The 27,933-nt window shown below is 29.1% G+C and overlaps 1 protein-coding gene across 3 annotated transcripts; it reads right to left on the bottom strand.

The window, feature by feature from the left end:
* Positions 1 to 127: 127 nt before the first annotated feature.
* LOC111036453 (probable G-protein coupled receptor 158) lies at positions 128 to 26,010 on the bottom strand. Of its 3 annotated transcripts, none has more exons than XM_022318473.1 (13): positions 25,822 to 26,010; positions 14,339 to 14,545; positions 11,235 to 11,371; positions 9,911 to 9,979; positions 8,315 to 8,424; positions 8,022 to 8,257; positions 5,950 to 6,194; positions 4,906 to 5,046; positions 3,794 to 3,919; positions 3,668 to 3,688; positions 3,363 to 3,573; positions 374 to 439; positions 128 to 246 (listed from the first exon to the last, which is right to left on the bottom strand). In XM_022318473.1, exons 3-12 carry the CDS (start codon positions 11,349 to 11,351, stop codon positions 387 to 389), a joined length of 1,329 nt encoding a protein of 442 aa, XP_022174165.1. In that variant the 5' UTR covers positions 11,352 to 11,371; positions 14,339 to 14,545; positions 25,822 to 26,010; the 3' UTR covers positions 128 to 246; positions 374 to 386. The 3 variants fall into 3 exon arrangements, with proteins under 3 accessions (XP_022174165.1, XP_022174166.1, XP_022174167.1); XM_022318474.1 differs by lacking the exon at positions 25,822 to 26,010 and adding an exon at positions 21,449 to 21,514; XM_022318475.1 differs by lacking the exon at positions 14,339 to 14,545.
* Positions 26,011 to 27,933: the final 1,923 nt, after the last annotated feature.

Here is a 27,933-nt window from a genome sequence, read left to right as displayed (position 1 = left end):
AAAATAATCAATTTTCGTATTATGATTTTTAACACAGTTTTAATTTAAAAATTAAATTTAAGTTTAATTATGTCTTTTAATAGTGATGTTCGTCTCGATCAGAATTAAATTAGCAAAAGTGCATCAATAATAAGTGTAAGAATTTATTTAATCTATAACACATGTTTAAAATACTAACACATCTATACAACAGCAGTTGTAACATAAAATCCAATATTAACTTATTTTATGAACATTGTGGTCTCTCTGAAACAATACACAAAATAATTATACCAACAATATTAATACTTGATAATTATTATGAAAAAAAAAATGTATGAATGGTGTTGGTCTTAAGTGATTTTAATTCAAATAAAAAAAAGTTTATTCTTACCTGTGCTAAGACATTAAGTCAACACGTTGAACTTTGAAGTCGATGTTCCTTCGCCATAGTTGATGTCTAATAAATATTGAAATAATTATCATAAATACATATATTATAATTATTACATATTTATTTGCTTATTGTTTGAATTTGGAAAGTAAAATAAAATAACTGATTCACTTAAGGAATGAATCAAAATAAATGTGTACCTATATGGCTATATATAACTAATGGAAATTGTTTTATATTAGATGAACTCGAAAAATCCATTATTTAAGGTTCTTGTTATCTCGTAGGTACTATTTTTAAATTATTCTTGACCACTTAGTGCAAATATATAATTGATATGTTTTATTTTTTTAATAATGATTTCCCTTGTTAGTCTTATAATAAATAATATCTATCACGTTTCATTTACTACAAACAGTTTTTCACAAAGAATTAACTGACATTTTCTAATAAAAAAAGTACAGAAGTTTTTTCTTATTTTATATTTAACTTGGGCATTCATACAGAAGCCAATAGATGGCTCTGGAAAGAACTGTTAAGTTAGAATTGACTTCAGTAATCACTTTATTTACATTCCACCCATGGCTAAATAACTATGTATGATCGCATTGAGACTCATTTTGGTTATGGGCAGAGCACGTACTATTATGCAATATATTATATATCTTGTATGCATGTTTTACCATGGAGAAGAATCTTAGCTGGCAGTGAATTTTAGATTTATTTAGCCACGGAATTAACAATTTTGTATTGTTTTGTTAACTAACTAGCTGAATAACCCGGCTTCGCTCGTGTGTAGTTATTGCTTTCTCTAAATTAAATTCTTAAATCAGATGTTTATTATGCGCCTTCTTTATTTTTTCCGTCCCCTAGCAACATTCCTTCAATACTCGACTTGGATTTTCAAACGAAAATAATAGCACGTAGGTTGTTCAGTTAGAGTTAGTTTTATAATAATTTATAACCGACCCTTGTGCGCTTCACAGCACAAAAACAAAAATACAATAAAAATTATAGAATTTTCCCTAGAAAATCATTTATTTTTTTCCAAATTTTTTATTATCAATACAACACATTTGGGTAAACAATATTCTTTGTTTGTCCATTTGGGGCTTTCACAAATTAACATTTTGGAGTGCCAACTCTTGAACAGGCCACGTATAGTTGTCCATGCGAAAAACACGGCTTCTCTAAATTCAAACTGCATACTTGGAGCGTTTGTTCTTTTGCCTTATTGATGGACAATGCGAATGATAGTCTCACGGGAAATTGCTATCGTTTGAATTCAAATGGCATGTCTGTCGGTATCAGAGGAATACTTGGGATGAGTGCAATTTCTCCCTTCGCTTTGCCAGTCAATATTGTGGCTTCGATTAAATTCGGCATCAATCAACCATTGCACAGTTTTGGTGCATTCAACATTCTGTAGTAAAATAATTGATGATCCGACCTTCAAATGTAAGCAATGCTGCGGCATACCGGGCGGTTCCAACGAATTCGAAAATTCAACTGGATGGTTGACTGCATCATATTCATTAAATGCGCTATCAACAAATTTTTATGATGTCACTGCACCAGGCAATTTTTCTTGGATGAGATAGTTGATAGCATTGACATGCACATTTTTTGGTGCTAGAATTGTGAGTTCACTCAACCAATTGTGATTCCTGTAATTCTGGATAATATTCGGAAACACTCGTTCAATCAATTCTTCTTTTGATTTTAGAATCGTACACAAATTGTTTGGCAACCTAATTAAACCGTTTGTTATCGATTCGAACTTTGCCATTTCCGATTTCTAACAATTGCTTCGAAAACCGATCTGCAGATTGATCATTGTGCAACTAAACACGCATGTTTATGTTTAGCGTCAATTTCCGCACATATCTCCACAGGAAAGAAGACTTTATGCACGCATTGATCACATCTGCCGGTGTTGAGAGTGGAATTACGGGCATTGTTTGCCTAAAATCACGAAATTTTAAAGCACGTTTTTTCATTTTTCATACATTTTGTTGTTGTTTTTGGCCATGTCGCCAGGTGTACACTTAGAGGTCTTAACTCCGGAACCAGGAACCTAACCTAACCTTGCAAAGCGTACAAACTTCACAGAAACCATCTATATATCAATCTTAATGTGCCCTGAAATTTGGTTTGGTGGATCTTGAGTGATAATATGCACTGCCAGTATCGGCCATGACACCTACGTATCACACAGTTGTGCTTATACCTAGTTATTTAGCCATGATTCCACTACAACTAATCTACAAAAGTAGAAGCTTCTGTCTACTGTCATACACGAGATATAAAGCGATTTTAGTAGGAATTCTCTCGAGTTTTGATATATATTCCACCACATGAGAGAAGGTTAAGTTAGGTTAGGTTACAACTTCGAGTATGGAGACTGGCGGCAGCGGCCGTTCGGTCCGCATTATGTAACAATCGGCGTGCCACGATGTGTTTATCGCGCACTCTTAGCAACCACCTCAGTGTTATTGTCGACGATGACGCATGATCGGTGATGCTCTGTTTGGTAAAATAGTGGAAATGTGTAGAAAAAGACGAGTTTTGGTCGCCGCCCTATACACTTCTCTCGTGCGACGGGGTGTAGTAGTTCGTTTATGAGGTATAAAATCAGCTAATAATATCGATAAATCTAGTTGTATGAGAGACAGCAGTAGAGATATTTAATTTAATTTATGTTTATAAGATTCGGCTATTCAAAAAAATAAATTGTAATCATTCTTGCATATTAAGTGTTACATAGCCTATACCTACTTTAAAATTGTAGGTTTTAAATAATATGTTTAAGATTAGTACTACCATAAGTTTTAAAATATATTGCACATTTAAAATTAGATAACAATAGCAGAAGTTTAACTCTATTAAATATATAAATAATCTTGTGATAATTATTCCTTAATAATGTAATCCTCAACCGAAATAAATTATAAATAAAAATTTATTAACATTGTGTAATATATCTTACCATTACTATCATTAAATTCGTTGCAAGTAGTTTGATGTATTCCCGTTGTTGAATGACAACTACAAATACCATATCCACTTCCAACAGTAGGAACGTCTTCATTGCTAACCACCGAATCTTCGGGAGATTTGGAGATTTCATTTGTCTCATTTGTTTCACTTATTTCAGATGAATCTAGTTCTTTATTCTTTTTTCGAATTTTAATGGATGACTGAAAAACAAATTAAATTTATTATTACAGAGACTCAAATGTGAAAAAATTGATCCTAAGAATCGCACTCCAATATTTCATACAAGTTTCATACCTTGTCTCTGCTTCCTTTCTTCTACAACCGTTCCGAGAACATAGAAAAAAAACATTATGTTTTTATTTTATTCAACGAAACAATACATTTTCCCACTCCTGGTTTCAGCTGGTTCAGTTAATTTACCTGTAATGAAAATCGTCTATGTGGCAATTTCTTTCCACCTTTTCGTTTAGATATATGAGGGTTTTTCTTACATACAGTTTTATCCCGTAATATTCCCATTTGTACATAGACACGACTGAGTTCCTCCTGAAATAAAATTATGTTTAATAATTTTGCTAAAATCTTGACCTAACCTAACCTAGCGACTATTTTTAAATGAGATAATTTAACATATTTCAAATATTTATATTATAATTTAAATAAACATATATTTTTCACACGGATATTTGCACTTTACCACGCCCCTCACGAATTTTGAATTTTTTTGTTGAAAGACGTGTTTTTCAATACGGAAACCAACCGTTATTTTGGAAGTTATAGCCTTCCAATGCTTGCAATTTTACGTGTATACGCATGCATGTCACAGTACTTTAGTACCGCGCAGAGCACACGAAGCATGTAATCTGCTAGTGTTGCCATTCGCTCACTGGGGTGCGCTCAGCCAGAAAAATCGAAAATATTCCTCGACTGTGTACTTACATATGTACAATAAAATATTTCAAAAGTAACAAATTTTCAAGAAGAATATTATTGAAATATAACTGTCACGTAGTATGGGAAACGGAGCCTCGGAAAGGGCGCTGACATCAGTCAGTATGCTTAAAACAATGTACATGTGGAACTGTTTTACTTTTATTTTTAGCTATTGTTTGAATAAAATTGATTTAATATGTAATCTCCAATTATATTATTTATGAATATCAAAAATAATCATGTTACATTATTTTCTTATAAGTGTATGTATTCATGAGTTAATAAATATACTTAAGTTTATACATTATAGATAAATCATATTATTATAGCCTATTTTTTCAAAACAAAATTGAAAATTTCAACAATTTGAATTAAATTCCCATTTACATCCATACGAATATTAAAATTTCTTACACTCTAGCACAGTGTTTCCCAAACGGTTTATCGGGGCACATTGGTGTGCTAAGCCAAACCTAACCTAACCTAACCTAACCTAACCACGCCAGTGCTTAAATATCATTATTGTGGATAAATTAGTATACATTATTGTAACTTAAAATGTTAATCAATCACATGATTTTCAAATTAAAAAATATCACCCTTATTTCATCTGAAGTCATCTCTGATATGTTCATTTCTCTGAAGTCCTTATCTGCCATATCAGCTTTTAATGATTCTGAAAGTTCTTGATTTACAGCTGAATGTCTGAGTTCAGCGTTAACTTTTTTTTGATACCATACCTAATGACAAAAAATATTCACATAACAAATAATAACAAGATTATACCATGTGACTGTAATAATAATTGGCAACAATAAGCATTTATTACATTTCCATACTAACAGTGCTTATAATTCATATCACTAATTTTGTCTTTTTTTTTTGACCAAAAAGGCCCCTTTAATATGCGTTTTACACTGTTAGTAGATTTATGCTGATCTTGATATGTGTTAATGATTGTTGGTACATCATTTAAGGAACTATAGCTTATGCATTGGACATTAGGTTAAACATAAGAAATCTCTCTTTTTAAAAGCAGAAAAGTAAAGAATCAATATCTTTAAATGTTAGTTAAGTACTGATTAAATGTACGGTCTTTGTAAATAATCCCGAAAAAATGTTGATTTTTCTGCAGACGATAAGAACATATCTTGATTTGACTCATTTCGCACAAAATCATTCAACTATTTTTGATTTAACTAATTTCATTTATCAAAATAACAAAGATTAGTTAAACCAAACTACATATCCTTGATAAATATATCCTTTGGAGTTGCCACTGTCCGAATAATTAGGACAGGTGTTATCGTCTCTATGTTGGATAATGTAATATTAACTATACCTTGATCCGGAACATATTTTATTGTTTTAGTAGTATGGTTTTATTACAAAAATGTTAAGTGATTAACATGAAAAAAATGTATTGAATTATTTCTAATTAAATTGTAAATAGAATCCCCAAAAGTTTTCCAAGTTCATAAAGTGCTCCATTTCTGGGTATTTACGAAAAACTAACTACTTAACGAATGAAGAATGCATTTTTTACATTCTCTCTTAACTGAACTAAAAAAAAAAATAATAATAACTAAATATTTATATGAAATATATAATATGTAAAATATATTTGTATACTTAGAACATACCTTTGGTGCAAATATGATGAATAACGCAAGAGTGTTCGTCAACAGACTGCGTAAAAAGGCAGCTATGAATGTCACATCCTGGTGGAATGGTATTGGATAGACTGCACGGATTGCATTATGGATACTACTAAACGTTAATTCCGCTGTGATTGCGTAAAAGAGAAAACGCCGTTCTTCAAACTGCACGCGGGCATTACGTGCCGAATTTCCATAATATAAGCCCACAGTTAAAATCAATAGTTCACCTGTAAGTCAAAAAATCTTTTTCATAATTAGTTCTCATGTTTTAACTAACTTAGGTAGTGAACACGTTTTCCAGCGAAAATTATTTTGATTTTAATCATAGTCTCATTTGAACTATAATTCTGTTACAGTTATTAAAATAGGTTAGGTTTATATTATACATATAATACAATTCATTTAAAAAAATTCAATCTATTGATCGCTTAAATATAATAATAATACATAAAAGATAATGAATTAAAAAAAATACAAAAATTCCCATAGTTAGGTTAGTTATTAACCTACCCTTTCACTGCTATGGACGCATATATGTGTCCAATATAAGCAACTCCGTGGTGCTATGGACGCACATATGCTTCTTTTCATTTTAAAAATCAGCAATAGCTGTTTTCATTGATTCGATAACACGGACATTTGGTAAATGATTAGACAAATCCGAAGAGATAATAAAAATAAAAATCCGACAATTATCAAAGAAGTTACAAGCAAAATAAAATTTTTAATTTTCCGGGGTTCCCAAACTAGCATTAATTAATGATAAACCGAAATATTTATTATTTGAAATCAGATTTTTGATTACGCTGTTGCATTACTTGCGTTTATAATTTATTACTGGTTTTAATATTATTAATATAATATTAGTTGTATTTTTTTATATAGAAGGTTATTTATAAAATATATAATATCATTATTTAGCCTGCGATAATGTTTTCATTTGTAAAATTTCGTCATAAATACGATTTCAACGAGTGTTTTTTTTCGTTTTCTGAAAGAAAAAAATTTGAAAATATGTTGTCAGACATTGATATTTTGAATGAATTAGATAATATATTAGCTAACGAGGAGTCAGATGATGAGTTTCTTGATAATTTGTGTTTTGATGATGATAATTCAGGTAATTATAATACATAATTTTTTTTTATTACTATAAATTATTTATATAAAACTTTCTTTTCTGTTCAACAGCTAGTTTGGAATCGCTGCCTTTGTCACGTTATAATAGAGAAGAACAAATTTAATCATATGATGATGATGTCGAACAAGGTAAATACTGTTGTGCGATACACGGTAGTTTATAATTTCTAAATGATTTACCTCACTAATATAATATACAATAACTTTATCTACTATTTATCTATTTTAGATCAACCAGGAACATCATTTTTTTTATCTTATCTTAATCTAGATAATCCTAGAGCAAGTATCGTTTATCTATATCTAGATCATTTTTTACTTATCCAGTCTTAACACTGGTCTAGTTCATCATATACTTCTTGAAGTAACGTTCCATAAGGTTCTCTCAATTCCATCTTATGTTAACTGATTTAATAAGCTCAAAATATATCATTTTTCTTCTTTTACACATCACAGCCACTATAGTTTATTTACTCTTCTTGGCAACGACTGACTGAAGAACTACTATGTTACTTTATACTTTTTTATTGGAAAAATTAATTTTTTTAAATTATATACTTGTTGATAATTTATGCGATGATAATTAATGTTAGCACACTTAAAATCACATGGCATGAGATTAGTCAGTCAGTACACGTCTTAATGCAATAAAAGACGGAAGAGCGTGTTATCCCACATTTTACAAAATAATATTGAGTTCCCCACCAATATGACACTAAATGGTCATTCAACCAAACAAAATACAATTTTAAGTTCCAACATTCTAAAATAAGTATCGTATTATAAGTTCTAAGAAAAACAAAACTGTATTTGACTAATGGCCTATGCAGCCACAGTTTGTTTCAGATCAATAATTAAAATTATTTTAAATACTTACCTAGTATAAAATAATATATTATACTTAAGTTAATTACCGAATTCTGTAACGTGATTCCACCACTGAGGTTTGCACGTGGTGTACAATGAGCCATCTTCAGATTCAATGTGGATCAAGAGGATCCATCCTTCGTGAAAGAAGTTCAGGCTAACTGCGGTCCAGGCTGTGAGGTAAACAGTGACCACAATAACACCGAACAATAAATATTTCAGCAGATCTTTGTCAGTAATCGTCCAACAGTGAGCTTTTCTAGTACGAAATTGCATCAGAATCCTATGGATATGTAAATATCAGTAAAACTGAATAAATTAATTGATACCGTACAATTACCTATACAGTTTAAGATCGATCGCGCCGTAGAATATCACAAACCCCAATTCCCGGAGCCATGGCGTTAAAAGGCATAATGGTAATGTTGGTGTAAAGTACTGAAGGAGAACCTAAAAACGAGAAAACACATAAGTTAATGCTTTATAGGGATAATCTTTAAAAATCTCTAGGGGTGTAGTCTTTACAATTTCCGACTGACATTCTAATATTAGGAGGGGGGCTTATCCCTCCTCGAAAACGGCTAGCCACTGCTTTTAATTAAGTTTATAATTGAGTTATTAGGTGTAGCTGTGGTTTTTCAACAAAGGCATAATCCAATAAGATCTAGTAAGAGCTTCTTTAGGACACACAATAACAGTAATAAACAGTTAAGTTGTTAATATGTAACTAATCCATGGTAGACAAAATTATCCTTATATTGTTTGTTTAAACTATACTATCACAAGATACTTTATAAAAAATGAAATATCAATGTGATGATGTATAAGTATATTCTTCTGTAAAATTAGTTTAGTATATGAAGGATTTCAATACTTAAGCAAGCAGTGCGAATCTACTTGTAAATATATGACTAGAATTCTACTTCAGTAACAAATTAAACATATGGTCTAATGCATTAATGAGATTCACCATAATTTGTTTTATTTTAAAATCTACTGTGTTCGTGGGTGGAGTGGAAATTAAATTCAGGACGAAAGATTGCAACTTGTTCCCTCGTGATAGAGCTAATATGAATATAACCTAATGTAAACACTTCTGATTGATTCGAGGTCCTTTCCTACCCCACCCCAAAAAAACCTTTTGTGAATATAGATGTTTTAACTACAGATATTTATGTTAAACTTTCATGGAAATCATGGAAGGAAAAATAGTTTAACTATAAAATACAAGGTAAATTCGAAATTCTAAGATTTAAAAATGTAGTATATGGTTCCTCATAGATTTTTGTTTTATTAAATATTTTAACGGATGTAAGGACTGTAGCTAATATCATGTAAATATTGAAAATAGGTCAAGGGGGATCCATCCATCCATACAACTGTTTGACCACTACTGCTGCGCTCAGAACCTAAAATGGCAGTAAAATATATCTGAACTGAAACAATATCATTTTTAAATTATATAAATATATTACAAGTACGACTCTGTGTATAAAATACATTTTAGATCGATAATTCGAAATCAATATGCTAATATAAATAAATATTTTTTTTTTAAATACCGATATGCCGGTATCATTGATCTAAATATATCAATTTTCCCATATTATTGAAGATCAAATATCGATATTTTCCTGAATAAATCGATACATCGATTCATCAATATATACCTAGCGTTGCCATCTCTAAGTGGAGATCATTTTTAAAAATAGATAACGAGAGCAAATGCTTCTGTCCGAGTAGCATGTATGTTCCTAAGTCGTTGGATGTCCTACCTCACATATACCCTTATGCCGTCTCCCAGCAACGAATAGAAAACAAATATTACTATTGGCTGTTTTATTAATAACTTTAATGTAAGTACATATAATTGAATATTATTGTTTTGATTAGTTGTGTATGTTTAAATGTTGATATACGTATTTTTATAACTTACTTCAATATCCAATATGATGGAACCGACTATCATAGTTACCAATAACGTCCACATACTCAATGAAATCGTCTGTAAAATTAACAATTTTTATAATTATTATTATTTGATAAGATCTCGAACAAAATTATTGCTCCCTGAATCTCATTCCTCTAGCTCCGCGAAATTATAGCCATAAGATGTGTTTCATTTTAATTAATTTTTTTTTTAACTTTTAAATTTGATTACCAAATGATCAAGTCCACAGAATCGTTTTCCATCTTTGAAATAAAATATAATACATTCATTACAATGACATGTTCGATAACTACTGTACAACAGTGGTACCCACATGCCCACCATTTTTTTACAACTATGAAATATTATATTTAAATGCATGGAAATGATGAATGTACAGTGTACTTCTCGATTATCCGTGTAATAGGGTGGCAGAACATCCAGCAAATTCCGAGGATATTACGAAAATATTTTACATCTTATATAATAAAACATAAATTGGAAATCGATATTTTTATTCAAAAATTATTTAATTGAAAAAATCAGTTAGGTACTTTTTTTTTTTTTTTAAAACACTTCTTTTTAACTTGTGATTGAAGTTTTTTGAACAGCAGCGTTTATTGTAATTTACTGTTATCGAGTAATCGGCTATCACACACCAATTAAACCGATAATGATGTATAATGTGAAGATAAATATATATTTTTCGTATACATATATGTATGTAGATGATTCCGACAACCGATAATCCGCAAAATGGATGATCAAGAGTACATTGTATTATAACATTTTCAAATTATAATATTATATAAAATATTAAATTAATAAGGTATATTGAATTAAAAAATGTATGATAATGAAATATAAATGGCAATAAAAATATTTTTCTAACGCGTAGGAACTTACACATCTCATATGTAGACATGTAGTATTAACGTATATAATTTATACTTCCTATTCTCTTGTAGGAACTTAAGATTCCTCTTTATGTTACGGAGTTCCACCTTCTCGAGACCAAATTTCCATATACCAAACGGTGACCATTATGTGTGGATAGGGACGTATTTAAGGAGACGAGGAGGTACCATAACTCCGGGTGGCAGCATTTTTCGTAACCATAATCCATCATTAATTTATATTCGTCAGTCAAGAAATTAAAATATTTTAATATTTTAAATAGCGGCTACACAGCGTTCTTTTATTTTACATAACATTATCAAAAGTTGACAAATAGATATTATAGAGTGGATAGGCCATTTGTGATTATCATACGGGAATGAACATGAAAATATAGATGTTTAGTTAATGACAGTGATATGTTTAACAATACCTTGCATTTTCTCTTGTTGATCACTACCACAATCAATACCAGATTGAGAGCGATAATTATCATTTGTACAGTCAGTAAACTTGTCCGAATCATGGCGTCTGATTTTTGAATCTTCATTTTGTATAAATTAACCAAAACTGCAAAAATAAAAATAGTTAACCATCAATTCCATAATGAATATACTATAAGAAATAGTATTACAGCTAATATGTTCTTAATTAAACACAAGTTTATTTTTATTTTAAAATATGATTATGCTTCCCTGACCTTTAATGGGACAATTTTTTTGTTACTAAATAATACTCGAGTAGGTAATTAATAATGATTATAATGTATATGTTATTTTATTTAACGGTAGTCATGAATCGAGTTGATACTTACTCAATTACATTATCTGGATATTGATATAGAATGAATTGAGAATTCGTAGATTGTATAGTTATAACATATAGTTCTTACCTAAGCCACAATTCACCACTTAAATAATAGCATATATATATATATATTCATCAACGTAATAAAAACCATAAATAATTCATAAATGGATACAATGAAAAACAAAATTTTATTATTTTTGAATTGTATATAATTTATAATAACTACAAGCTTGAGCCCAACATCACAAAAATTAAAAGTTTATTATATACCACAATAAGTGACTTAAGCTAGAATTTGAATAACGGTGTTTTATCCGGATGAGAGGCTTGTTTCTTCATCATTTGTATGATCAGTAGGGAATAACTAAACAAGAATTATTGTGTGTTTCGAATTTTTTATTTTTTTATTTATCTCTTGCAAGTTACAAATACATAACGTAAATAAGTATAATGTACAATGTATACAGAGATAAAGAATATAATATTTACTCCTGTAAGCAGGGTTTAAAGTGGGGGGGGCGCAGGAGGACTCAGTCCCCCTAACACTAACAGCGGTTAAAGAGCGTCCCCTTTAACAAATTAGGATTTTATACATTAGACGTTTTACATAAAATGATGTATGGAACGATTAAATCTATATGGATACATTAGTCCCCTCTGAAATTTTTTCCCACTTTAAACCCTGCCTGTAAGTCTTATGCAATGGGGCAATGTTTGATTTGGGAATATGAATTATGATACAGTACACTTCAATAGACACAACGATAGTCTTAACTGTAGAGATGGTTGCTTCTAATATCAGCAAACAGGGGCAAACTAAGACTTAATATCCTCGAAGCCTAGCGTTTAAGTCTCCAAATAAATACAACTGATATGATTAATATAGTAGTTGTGCCAAGATAACGTGGAGTGATGATGAAGATAAGAACTCACAGTAAGATTAACTGAACGTTAAAATGACTGAAAGACTTGAATGAAATAATTTGGAATAATACATAAATTACAAACGATGGTTAAAACAATATACATGTTAAAACCGTAAAAAAATAATAATAACCAAAAGTTGAGAAATTATTAAGTTATGTAGACAAAAATGTGCCAACAATTTTTATTAATACCAATTTTGTGCAAAAATATCAAGAACATAACAGAAACCTAAGAAATCAATAATCTATTGCTATGTATAAAAAAAGGTAGAGTAACCCTTGCGGCATGCTTTTGTACTCTTCGAAGGTAATGGGTGTGGCTAACATGCGTAAAGTGCCTCACTATCGGTTACTTCAATGTATTGTTCTAACAATCACCTACCTCGCATTTTGTTAGATTAAGTGATTAACACATTAAAACAGACGTCGAGAACTGGTTTAACTGATGTGTGTGATATGACCGAATCATGTGAAGAAAATTAGTCACCGACTGAGGTTACTCTTATTTAAATTTAAGACTTAGCATACAGTTGTCTCTTTTGTTTATGTACAAAAATGATACAAATATGTGATTATCTGGTAGAATTATTCATTAGCTTGTTAAAAATTAAAAACACGTGTGGTTTATTTTTAGTACCGAACGAAATAAATAATACACACTACCTATTGAGTTAATTATATAGTTGTATATGTTAAATTCAAAATTAGTTATAAAAATAGTTACAGTTTAAATAAAATTTCACTATATGACACATTATATTATGTAACATTACATAGCTATTCTCTTCGCTTTAAGATATTCATATAATTAAAAAGGAAATTAAAGTGATTTAAATGTAATATTAAAATTTGTATTTTCTTCGCTTTATCAAAGAAATGTCAGATGAGTTTTTTAAAATTAATTATATATCCTATTCTTTGTTGGATTGATATTAATGATAAACCTGTGAATGTGTTTTTCCAATCATGTATACGTTTAAATGTATATAAGAAAACTTAAGTTACGCTCCCAAGCTGTATTAAGTTAATTTATATATTTTTCTTAGCCTTGCTGTTAAGTTGGCACTCTAGAGACAGTGCTAGCTTTTGGGGTCTAGGCAAAATAAATTATATAATTCTTCTGAATTTAATTACTTAGATATCAACATCCCAATGAGGTCTACTAGTTATTACTATGTGTGTACCAATAGGACTTAAATGTTGAGCCCCCAAGATTAAACTAATAAAATAAAAAAAGCTTTGAGAATGTTTCTATAGATACATATTCGTCTAAAAGCATTTAGCCTTAAATGTTGCTGACGTTCTACATTAATTTTCAATATAGGTCATTTAGACTATTTGGGCCCGACGCGAGACGTCAAAATAATACTAGCTCAATTATTTTATAGAAATATAGTAATAATATAACATAATATAATTTTATCACGATATTAGAGATTATCTGGCGTTGTTAAAATTGATAAAATCCGCCTTCATACCAACAATTTGGGTTAACCAAAATCAGTAACCACATACTTACTTTTACCAAATCTAATCTAAAAAAGGTTATAAATAGGCTTAGTGCATGATTTTAGATATACTGGTTAGGTTAACGATAGCCTAACGACAAGTAGGGATAATTTATTTTTTTGTGACTGGCAAACTTAATCGCCTTATCAGCAGTTGCTATAGAACTAATGCATGGCGCTAGTATAAGAAGATATAATTATTATTATTTATGAATATTACTATACTATAATGATTGTTATAATCGTAATCAATGTCTTTTTACAGATATTCGATAAACTAAATACTAACTCACTTAAAACATTTAGGTGGTGTAAATGCAAACTTTATTGCAAAGCACGAGTTCATACAAAGATTTACAGTTTAGAATTACTGTAACGCTTTAATGAAAGCACTCGTGAATCGGAGACGGCGAATTCAAGGTGTTAGTTGACAATAATCGTTTGAAAAATAGAGCAGCTGAAACCATTTTTAGTTTGCACATGACTTGAACCAACATCAACTGCAATGAAAGAATGTATTTTAGAATCGGTCTAAGTTAAAATGTTATGAAGCAAATTGTATTTGTTAAAATGTTACTTTAAATAAAAAAGAAAATTAAATATACCTTCATAATTGTATCTATTTTCCCATATTTGATGAATTTATAAAATTACTTATTAATCTAGCCAGGCTCAAAAATGATTCCGACCATTTTCTTTTTAAATTAAATATTTGTATAAACTATTCCACTGTTAAATTCATTTAATCTATCTTTATCAACTAGTCCTTTTCCATCTCTTTAGGGAGACAGGGTTTTTATGCTTATTTGGTGAAGTAATACTCCGTCAACTGAGACAACTCCTAGCTCTATCGTAGTCTATTATCCAATATCTAAGTAAACCAGTTAACGCCTCGTGGTCAAATTATCCAACCAAGCAACGTCTGGTATAGAATTCTACCAGATATGGAGGTCGGGCTAATATAGTGGTGGGGATGCGTAGAAATAGACGAGATTTGGTAACCGCGCACGATTGCGTTCTCTGTGAACGGTGAAGTATAACAAATGATCGCCCCGTTTGTTTGTTCACTATCTATAATATCTAAAATGTTTCAATCAATCATTTATAAAAATATTATAACATTACTTTCAATGTCAGTATGTGTATAGCCTGGCAGGGTAAGAACGGCTACAAATCAATTCGTTTCCCAAATACATATTAGATTCTTTTCCACCAACTTTTCTAAACCTTTTGATAAAGTAAATCACACTAGACATATATCTAAGCTACATAACATGGTATTCGTTGATAGTACTATCATGGATTTTGTTTTACATATCAAACAGAACAAAAATTGTAAAATTAAAATTTCAAATCAGATCCATTGCATGTCTCGTCTGGTGTACCCTACGATTCACATTGGGCTCCTTTATTGTTTTTCTCATGTATTATGATCTACTTTTTTACATGAGGAACCTTTGTGCTGGTGATTTGAAATTATTTCATCTATTAAATGAAGCTAAATATGTATCATTATCATTAATTTATCAGAATATTCTTTTTATTTGTGTATTATGTTTGAATCACCGTTAAATATTGAAAAATGTACCTAATAAAATCGTTTAGGTCTTGGGTTACACTTCTGCAATCTTGCCATATCAATAAGTCTTCATTAATACTTTTTCATTTAATTAACACTTATTACATATAATCAGCAAATCATCTAAGGTATTAGGATTTGTAATTAGGAACTATAAAAACTAACTAATCCTGTTGTTTTAAAACCATTATTAAGAAAACAAAAAATATATTATTCAACTAAACTCCCACTAAATCTTTTAGTAGTTATTTGAATAAAATCATTTGTATATTATAAAGTATTTGTATTCTATTACTTTTAATGTTTGTATTATCAAATGTCTTAAACTTGGATCTTATGATCCATTTTAATTTAAATAAGTACAGTTAATTTAAATAATATAAATGACATAATATGAATGTCGGTTTAATGAATTATGTATGTCATTACATATAGCATTATAGCGTGTACTCGTTAAGAAGTTGAAATACACTACTTGTAATGATTGCTTGAAATTTCCATAAAATAAATTATGTTTAGGTACCTACCATAAATAAGTTAGGAAAGACAGAATTTCGAAACCAAAATGTAATTTAGTTTGGGCTTACAAATCGCACACTATTATTTTCAAATCACGATAAGGTTGTAAACACAAGTGGATCAATCATGATTTGTAATCCTTCATTGCGACGGTATTTAATATCACATTACATCTTACAACCATACTTGTTAAATATTTAAATACTTATTATTATATTTTGTGTTTAAAAATATTAAATACAAAATTCTTTTGAACAAGATTTTTAATTTGGTTTTTGGACTATTTTTTCCCCCAGAAATGTCGACGAGGGTACGAGGCGACTGCAACTATGACGTACGATTATTACATTTGTTTTTTAAAAACAATTTAAACATATTACGGGAAAAATAATATTTCCCGTATGCGGTATATCTATTTGGCTATTCATAGCATCATAATTTGTGGCACGGGACTCGACATGACAACACCCCGAGTCCCGACAAACACACTTGTATAGTTGCCTATTGTGACTCATTAGTCTCATTACTCACTAGTCACTGTCTAGCACGATAGTATGGTTGCCCGATGACCTATGATAAGATCGCTTTAAAGTTACAACCAAATTAAATGACTAGAACAACTGGACTATGCATTACTAGCGCTTGCGAGAATATGATGTGTGGCGAAATATAGAAGCAAAATGTACAATGCGCCAGCCGCCACCGCGATATTTGAACTTATCGCCACTATTACATACAAGCCATAGTGTTGGGTTTTCCAGCTGTTTTTAACAGTGATTTCGGCAAACTCTTTTTCATGATTCGTTGAGCAACCATATTATCTTAAATCGTGGTCACTAGATAGTTGTATACATTAATGTTATCTTGACGCGAATATAAAGAAATAAAAGTACGAAAGACTAAAAGAATTAATTAATTTATTAAGTATGGATAACAAAGAGATTAACGAACTAATTCTTCCGTGGAATATAATATGCTTTATAAAGGAATTAAAATAATATGTAGTTGTGAGTTGAATAGTGTACACATTCGAAGTATCTTGCAAATATTGCCTTTAATATATTAATCTTACTTTATGGCTAATTCCGAATTCATATTTTTTATACGTAATTAATTTTTATGAATGTCCTGGTTCCTGTGTGTCTCCTGTCCTTAGTCTTTAGATATAATGATTGTACAAATTGCATAAGAAATAAAGAACTGATAATTAGGTAATTTAGGTAATTATACTACCGACTTGTTACTACCTAATAGGTATAATTAAAAATTACAATATATATAGGTAGTACACTGGTACCTTTATAATTTATATAATATTTTTACCTAAATATTCTAAAATCCATATTATAATAAACATAATAATATCTAGTCTGTAAGATAGTTTCACTGTTAGATTATTGTGTAACATTAATTAATATTATCAAAACAAGCATGGAAACATGCTTTAGAAAAAAACTAATACAGAAGTTTTTGATTGTTGCTGCTTTACCTCATCCATATTTTAAAACATTGTGGATAAAAGTGGTATTATTAAAGAGTTAGCTGCCTCAAAGAAGCTATTTAAAAAAAATCGAAGCCTGGAGGTTTTGAATCATATAACAAGAATAGCGATGAAAATTCTAATGAGCATGAAGATGATGAAACATGTTCATTATTTTCTTGGTCAAAAATTCGTTCAAATTTCAACATTTCCATTGACAATTAAGTACCAAGCTTTTTAATAAAAAACTTAACCTATAAAGAATTTACTGGTTTTAGAAAACACACCTAATATTAAAAAAGTGTTTATAGAACTTAACACTACGTTACCAAGCAGTGCTTCCGAATAAAACCTTCCGAATTTATAGTATAAGTAACGCTATACTCACAAAGCGTAGGGGGCGAATAACTGGCGATAAATGTGAATGTTCATGAAATGTAATAAACTGTAATTAGCCAGTAATAACGACTCTTTTCAACATAATTAAAGGCATAAGAAAATTTCGAGTTATAATAGTTTTTAAAATTATTGCCAATAAGTACATTTTGGAAAATTTTTTGTTCGGTCAAAAAACTTGAAAATGTAATACAAACATCGTGATAAGTTATTGTTAGTGGAAATTTCAAAAAGAGTAGAGCATAAATGCACAATAATTGTTCGTGCTAGTCTAAAGTTCGACAATTGAGAATACATTCATAAAAATCAAATTTGGCAAATCATTTCTAGTCAAAAATTCATAAAAATGTTTAAATTTATATCTAAGCTTTGAAAATTGAATACAAGACTCCCCTTAAGTTTTATTACATTTGCCAAGGTAAAAAAGTTTACCGAAAAATCAAATTAATGGTTTACGAGCGCTTAAATTTAGACATTGGATATTCGACCGTAAATTAACAAATTCTCAGACAACGATTTTTTTATGTCGTCGTTATTCAAAAACTAATAACCGTAGATAATTGAAATTTTCATCAAAAATTAATCTTATAATTGTCTGTACATCATGAAACGTTCTCAAGATATTTCGACTCGTCTTGAGTATTTATAGAAATTTGAAATTTAAAATATTCATAGTTTTTATTCTATCCATGTCAATAAAATTGTATTTGTAGGGTGATTACAAATCTTGAAAATTTAATACAAGGTTCTTGGTAAGAAGTTATAATAAAAATTGAGAAATATTAAAGATTTATAAGCATAATTTTTTTTTAAGTATTTAAAGTTTAATTTTCGATAATATTTATCAAAATCTCGACAATTTTATTATTATTTTGTAGTTAAAAACTATAAAATGTTCAATTTTTATAGCCTAAGTTTGAAAATTTAGAACAACGATTTTCATAAAAAGCTCATACTGTGGCGAAAAAATCTAAAAAATATACGAACAAATTTATTTTTTACAGACATTTTTTTAGTTCAAATTTGAATGAAATTATATGCTCACACCAAGAATACATTTTTTTATTATTTTGTTGTAATTTAAGAATATTATTCGTGGATATATTAAACTTTTAGAGCATTTCATTGTATTTTATAAACACAATAACATTTTCAACTGTAATTTTTTTTTCAAAAATATGAATTCAACCTACTGTAACTATTGAATTCAAATTTAACACATTCATTACAATGACTCCCAAGTCTCTAGGCACCTAATGTAGAGCAGATCGTTATCCACTTAGCCACTTTTTTATTACCTATTATAAATTTTAATGAGGTAAATGGTTTGATAATGGATTTCAAAGACAATAAAGTAAACAATTAAATTAAATTATTAATATTCATAATATAAGAGCCCGTCTTTCTTTTCTTTTTCTTTTTTGCTAAAATGGCTAGCATGACTTCAGGATTCGATTTTATGTAACGATGCACTGACAACATTTTTAAACGTTCTTATTAAGTTAATACAAATTCATATTTATTCAAATAATTTGGTTGAGATTTTGATGAACTTTGATACTTGAATTATTTTCTGAATCTATCCTCGGAATGCTCGTTTTATAATCAGAATAAGATATTTTTAAATTACAGTTTTTGACAATTTTAGATGTTAAGGCCATTTTTTAATTTTTTAGAAAATTTTGGAATTTTCGAGGCGCTTTTAAAGGTTGAGTTCAAAATTAAAATTTTATTTTTTATTTTTAAATGTATAGGTACATGATTTTTATATTAATTTAACAAACTATTACTATATTTAGGTAAATAATTTAAAAATATATAAAACATAGAAATTATTGTTTTTCTAGATTAAAAAAGCCCAAAACTATTAATTCAGTCTGTAAAACTGTTTAACTATCTTTTAAGATGTATATTATAATTTTAGTATACTACATTCAGTCAAGAATTTTTAACACAATTTTGCATTGATCATATTTTTTAGGGAATACAAGTGTTTTATTTAATCCCAGCCCTTATTATTGAGTTATTTACAAAAATTGTAATTATTCACAAATAATATTTGTTTAAATTATTCTAATTCATTCTGTGTTCATAACTGTGTTTTAGGTGAAACATTTAGGTCGTTAAAAATTGTACTAGAAGTAGAAAGTTGTAAGTTTTCATAAGTTTTATCTTTTAACTGTGATAGTTAACCATTTTTCATTAATTTTTATTTTTAAATCTTAAAATATTTTGTACTTATAAGTATTGAATTACTTAGTTATGTTTAAAAAAAAAGGTCCGGCTGGATACATTCCCATAGCCCCCCGCCACAATTACGCCACTGATCTGATATATGATTCTAAAACTTATGTTAAACGATGAAACCAACAGGCATCAACACAGAACTTTATATTTTTAATTGAACAAAATGTCTAGTATTTAATATTGCTCCTATTCAATATCCAATAACAGCAACTATTTTAATGTGGTTTAAAAAATCTAAAACTTAATAAAAACCGAATTATATAATTGTTAGTTAAATATTAATTAGTGATTACCATTTACGATTCTACTATATGTTATACTAATAATTATAGATTTATATATGTATAATATGGATTACTTTACTAATTTCAACTTTTGGCCGAATTTATTGCAACGTACGGAGTAGATAGGTATTTATCTTAATAATAGAATCTTCCAAATCAGTCTCGAAGAAAAAAATGTCGACTATTGCAGTTTTAAATACATTATCATGAATTCAACTTACCAATTTACCATTACTGTGAAAAAAATAATTTTGTGATGTTCCATATTTTCCTTAAATTCTACCATTCAATAATGTTATTACATTATTTTTAAATATCGTCTATTCCTTTTTAGTAATTTTACCACAATTTTATATTAAAGTAAATCAATAAAATGCTCGAGACTAATCATTTATAAACTTGTTCATCAAAATTAAGCTTTGAGGTTATTTAATAAATTAGTATTTTCGTTTTAAATTAATTTACCTAACAAGGCGTTTGAGCATCTCAGAGTTTTAATTAAATCATGTTTTAAACGTGTATTTAATAATTAGGTATGTAGATATAAACGTGTTATTCATGTGGAATATACCTACCTATAGTATGCCGAAAGTTATAAATGACGAAAGTAAATAAATCCTTTAACACATACTCGTGTATTTTAATCGTACATAATTGTTTACTAACTGGTATATCACTGTAACAGATTTATTATGCTTAACTACAATACTACATGTCTATGTTATTTTTAGAGTTATTTTATTTTTAAGAATGAAGATTAAATTTATAAAGTAAGTTGGTACTTTAGGAATTAGCTATATTCTAAGTAGTTGTATTTTGTCTCATACCATAGTATTAGATCTGTAGCATAAATAAACCATTTTAACATGTTGAAAGATTATGATTAAATTTTTTTTACCGATATTTACTCCTTCCATTGAACTAGAAAAAATGTTGCTGCAATGAGCGCGCATGTAAATTCACCTTAAAAAATAAAGTGCCTATTTAATTTAAATGAATTTTTACACAAAATTTATATTAGTAAAAACATATATGACAGTGTCTATTATTGTAGATCAAAAATTAGTACGTATGGACTTAACATATTCTTACGGGTAAAAAACCATACCTGCAGTTGAATTTACAAACAAAAAACAAATAAACTTTATTCAATTAATAAATATATAGATAAATTACGTATTTTATATATTAGATACATCTATATTTTGTAATGCACTATATCTGTTCCTATGCTTATATTCAATTATTATTATTAATAAAACTTAGAAGGTGAAGAAAAGATGCTGATATAAAAAATTGGAGCATTTTTACGACCCCAAATGTTGATGACAAAAAAAACCACACAACATTGTAAATATATTACATTCATCGCTCCTTGATCCGCTTAGAATCTTATATAAAATTTAAAGAATACATATAAATAATGTTTAAATATTTATTTATAACTTTCAAGTTTTACAAATGAAATGAAAACGTATTATAATATACTGGGTATAGAATTATAGTGTAATATATTTTTTTCCTTTTTATTCCACATTTGAGTTATAGTATATACAACTATTGCATTTGAATTGTTGTATCTATTAAACATTAATGCACATTATATGTATATTATCTACGTACGCTTATTGCATAATATATACTATACTACGTTTTATAAACTGCCATGTTATTTTACAAGACAATAGTATAACTTAGTCATTCCAATAATTCCATTAAACAATACAATTATCATTCTTTAACATATTTATAATTTTATTTATGTTCATATTTGTATAATAGTATTGGATAGTTATATAAATTGGTTGGTGGTGGATAATTAAAACTGTGTGGGACTCAGACAAAGTGATAATTCATAAATAATAATCATTCAAGTGAACTTGCTATATTGACTTTCCGGGCAAAATTATTCGGGTTGTTTTGTATAAATAAACATACCTGTTTTAGTAATTTTCTCTTTATTTAGAGGCGAAATTGTCTTTTCTGTATGGACACAGAATTTATATTTAAAATTATGTCCATCTAGCACACTTATAACATCTTGTTAATTAAAATAATATTATCTGTAAAATAGTTTAGAGAATATTAAGAGATTTTCCTTCTTTATTTCATCAGATTATTTTTCAAAACTAGAGCTTGAATTAAATGCATTAATTATTTGATAAATATTCCAAGACATGAAACGCCTTAATATCTTAATATCTTTGCATAGGTAATCTATGCGTAAGTGGTAAAAAACACTTGCAAAACTACTAAAATTTCCTCTATTTGTCTAGTATATCTCCGTATAAGTTCCTGCGAGATTTTTTTTGTAAATTCTTGACTAACAAGTATTGACTATTGAGTGATAAATTATAATATTATGTTCATTAACAGTTTTTAGTCGATCTCTGTTTTTTGTGTCAGAAGCTTAAACATAATGTACGAAACTCGTATAAAGTCCACATAAATATATTTTCGAACAAATCCATACTATGTGTCATAAATATCAATATGAAGAAAAACAGTTAAGTACATCAAAATTGAAAATATTACTTGGAAGAACTTCTCTTAAAGTAATAATTTAACTGGATTTTGAATGGGTATGTTATATGTTAGTATGTTATCCTCAAAAAGTATCAATAAATTGTTGAGAGGAAAGTTTATAAATAGTAATAATTACAAGTATAGGTAGGTAAAGTACCTAATATAACCTACGTAATTGAAATTAAATATATTGTAATGTAATAATAATAAAAAAAATTCTCAATCGTAAGCTAATATATTTTTAACTTTGATATATTTATATTTTATAAGTACCTACCTACATGTCCTGCATATCATATAAGAATATATAGGTATATATTGTTTTTTTTAATACATCGTATTGAATCTCAGCTACACAACTGAAGCTTGCGTTAGATTTTGTATCAAGTAATTTTCTAGGAAGTATCAATATTTTAAATTGCTCTATTCTTTATGTAGATAATATGTAAATACAATTATTCTTGAAATCATCGTCCAAAAAATATGTTTAATACACAAATGTCTACCTCATTCTTATTATGAAGTCTATGAATCACATATCAAGCATTCAAGCTTTATCTATTGAATATTATTTGAAATAAAATAAAATGGAATTCATGTTCAAAAGAATGTGATTTGATTATAAATTGATATTATCAATCTATATTATTTTGAATTATACTAAGTAAATCATATTGTATTGACAAAGTTGTACATATATCATATCAAAAAAGTCGAGGCAACTAGGAACATTCACAATAAAATAATATAACTAAATTACAACATATCTTGTCAGATTTTATTATGATGTATAAATATAGTTTTTATTCATTTTGTAAATTACTAATTATTTGATATATTTATATTTATAATTGCCTAGCAAAAATATAAAAGTTTTTATGGTACGGTTGCTAGGATAATTTCGAAACTGTCTATAAAAAAAAAAGATGATAGTGACGGGTGACGACACAGATAAACAAGTTTTCAGTTTTTTCGAAAACAAATTAACCACATTACCACAAACATTGATAATGCAAAAACCTCAAAATAATAACATAACATTTGTATTTTGAATTAAATTTTAATTTGTTAAAAAATGTCCATATTTCGTAGATAGTTGATTATTTTGAAATATAAAATATCAAATATAATTTTAACTATTTACCAATCGGTATTAGTCGATTATATACGAACTACAATTTATAATATCGTATTATCAAACTAAGCTGTATTATAAATGACTAAAATATTAGATTTAATTACAGTGTTCGCGTCTTATAAGTTATAATTAAACAAATGTTTAACTGCATACCAAAGCAAGTTTGACACAAGTAAATTTTAGATGTGGTTACTGGTTAGTAATACCTACCTACCTAATGTGTGATTTATTTTGATAAAGTAAAAGCGCAATAGTTTTAACACAAATATGTACCTAAAGTAATTATGTTGTAGCTTTTTTTAATACTAGTTCACTTAAGTTTAAAAAAGATACAGTTTCAAAAATATTACTTATCGTGATTTAATGATTTTTTTTGTGTATTATGTAATTTAATATTATATTTTCAAATTAAGTACCTCTACCTATATAATGTATATATATATAAATATATCTATACTTTCATATAGAGAACAAAAAAGGACATAAAATATGTAAATTAAAACAAAGCCGGAAAGTTGATGGTTCATTTTGCAATGATTTATGTTAATTTAGTTTTTTTTATATACCTAGCTAACTCCAAAAATGTTTCTAGACAAATAAATTGAATAAATAATTGATCAGAAATAGGATGTTTTGAATATTTTGACACGTCTACATTTAAAATGCTAAAATATTAATACAATACTGTATAGTAGACAGTAGTTGCATACAAAATTACATATCTACTACATATATTATGCTAAAATAGTACCTAGGTTTATTTCCACGAAGCTATTCAAAAATAATTTATAAGAAAACTTCTAATTTGGACTGGATATTTTGTAAACAATATTAAAATATCGAGTTATATTTTCATTTATTAAGATATTTGTTTTGATTAAAATTGTTTGTGTTTGTAAATGGTTGTTCTAATAAATATTTAACATTTTAAAACTATTCTCAGTTTTATTTTACGATTTGGTAATCACTACCTTATCGTACGATATTAATATAAGTTTTTAATTTTCATAATAACCTATACGATTTTCAACCTGTCTAGGTAAAGTATTTAAATGATTCTTGTTCGTGTTGTATTGTAGTGATACACTACACCGTGTTATAAATTTAAATCACACCATTGAAGCGTTAAAATTGGATAGACATAGAGTATACAACAATTAGATTTTCGTCCGTGATTAATAATTTCTATTGTCTGTATTTTTCGCAGTACCTATAGTGGCTGGCAATATTTGTATTTCATATAATGGCCGATTCTAATCAAGATCGAATTAAAACAAATCACTGCGACTTGAGTCAACGGGGTGTGAAATTAAGTATAACAATAAATGTCAGTGAGTTCGAGTATAGGCAACAGGCATCATAACTTGTAAACAGACTACGCGAATGAATTCACGTATTCTTCAGGATAAGTTCAAAAAGAGTAGGATTTGGAAAAAAGACAAACTCATTACATTTATTAGAGTTACAAAAATGTCAATGATAGGTACACATTGTAGTTTTTAATCTGCCGTACAGTTTGTTGCACGACGATGATCGATATATATAAAAAAAAAAAAAAATAATAATAATAATAATAATAATACATGTGTTATACGAAGCATTATTACCGAAATAATAGGTATGAGCGTGCCACAGTTGGGGTCCTGCAACTATCTCGCAGCGGCGACAGAGGTGACGGTGGACAACGACGACGACGACGACGACGACGACGACAACGACGACGACAACAACGACGTCGCCCGTGGCTGGTCAACCGCGAGACGGCGTACAGTCGGCACTACTGCTGGCGTGCATGCATGTACTGAGCGCGGAAAAAAACCTCGGCAACCCGGCGAGACGCTGTAATCGTGAGCGCGCGCGCGCGCGCGCACCCTCGCAAAACGTATGCATGCATCCCCCACTCTACCCTTGTCACCGCGATACCATAACACCTCCCTCCGTCACATCATGCACACCTCCCCCACATCAAACCCCTACCATACCAACCCTTATGCGTGCTATTCGGCAACTTACGAGCGGGTTACGAGTACGGGGCGCGGACCGTGGCGCCGTCGGACCCGGTGCGTCGCGGGCGCCGTGCAACGCTAAATATTCCGATCCGTCTTGTGCCGTCTTATCTCCTGTGAGGCTGTGTGACGGTGCGTGAGATGTCGGTGTCGTATCATGTGGTGGGGGGGAAGCTCGCCGTTGAGTAGGTCTACTGGTCGGGTAAGCGTGATAGGTGCGTATTCTTTATCGGCGGCGACGATGATTGAAAATGCGCAAGTGACGGACCTCACCGTCAGTGAACATGTGAAGAAAAAAAAACTTTCATACGACGTGTGAACAGGGTTTTATTCTCAGTGTTTGACAGCTCTGATCGAATGATTGCGCATTGCTGGTTAGGCGGGAACTGCAGTGAAGTTTTTACCATCGTATAATGAGGAAGAGAGTCGTAGGTACGCGTACTGTGACTAAAATAGTATAACTACTACAGTGTGGTACTGAATTTGATAACAGCGTTTAGAAACACATATAAAAACGTACATTTTCACAATGGAGCATTATATAGGTGTACCATAAAAAATATAAAATATTAAAAAGATACCAAAATATGTTGTATTGCCAACACCTTGCAGTGTTAAATAATGATATTTCAGTTTCATTTACAGACATGTTTAACCAAACACCTAAGCCTTTAGAAATCATAACTTAATCCAGTGGTGGTCAAATCATTTTGTCTTTGGGGATGGAAGGATGAGAATAATTTTTTAACATGCACTTCGAGCATTAAAATACAAACAATTTAAGGGTATAAGACAAGGCCGTAGCCAGGAGAGGGTTCAGGTTTAAACCCCCCCCCCCAAAAATTTTTTTTAAAATAAGATTTTATTATTTTTTAAATAAAGATTAATTTAATTTAAATAATATTTTTATATTTTCATATTTTACTATATAATATAACATATTTATAGTTTAACCCTCCCTCCTAAAATATTTTTCTGGCTACGGTTCATATTTTATTATATAATATAACATATTTATACTCTCCCCCCCCCCCTAAATATTTTTCTGGCTACGGTCTTGGTATAAGATCATCTAAACAAATTAAAATATAAACTATAAAAAGGATGTTCCCCGATGAAATATCTAATTTCGTCCAAATTGTAGCTTACAATATATCTAAAAATTATAAACCAAGTTAATTTTTATTGCTATTCTCAATCTGTCGCAGATTTGATCTGAATTAGATCTTTAAACTGAGAATAACAATTTTTGTTATGTTGAAATTTAAAAATATTTTCATGATGCATGCTGAATGAAAGATTGTCTTCTCTCGTTTTTCGTATACAGTTATGTTATATCATTGAATTCAGATATAACTCATTCCATTACAGTGAACCACACTACATCTAATCTACAGCTGAGAGGTATCCACCATTTTTAGTTTCAGATCGAAGCGATGAATTGTTTGATCTAGATGACATTTTCACTGAATACTTATACTAGCAATTTCTTCTTCATAACATTTTTCAAATATTACGAATCTTTTTAACCTATTTAAAGGCATAAGAAAATTTCGAGTTGTATTAGTTTTTTAAAATTTTTATCGATATGTACAACATTTTTTGCTCTGTCAAAAAACTTGAAAATGTAATACAACGTTCGTCATAAGTTGTTGTTAGTGGAAATTTAACAAAAAAGTAAATCGTTAATGCACAATAATTGCTTATACTCGT

The sequence above is a fragment of the Myzus persicae genome, unplaced genomic scaffold, assembly GCF_001856785.1.
Source record: "Myzus persicae strain clone G006 unplaced genomic scaffold, MPER_G0061.0, whole genome shotgun sequence".
Lineage (NCBI taxonomy): Eukaryota > Metazoa > Arthropoda > Insecta > Hemiptera > Aphididae > Myzus > Myzus persicae.
This window is presented reverse-complemented; position numbering and strand designations above follow the sequence as displayed.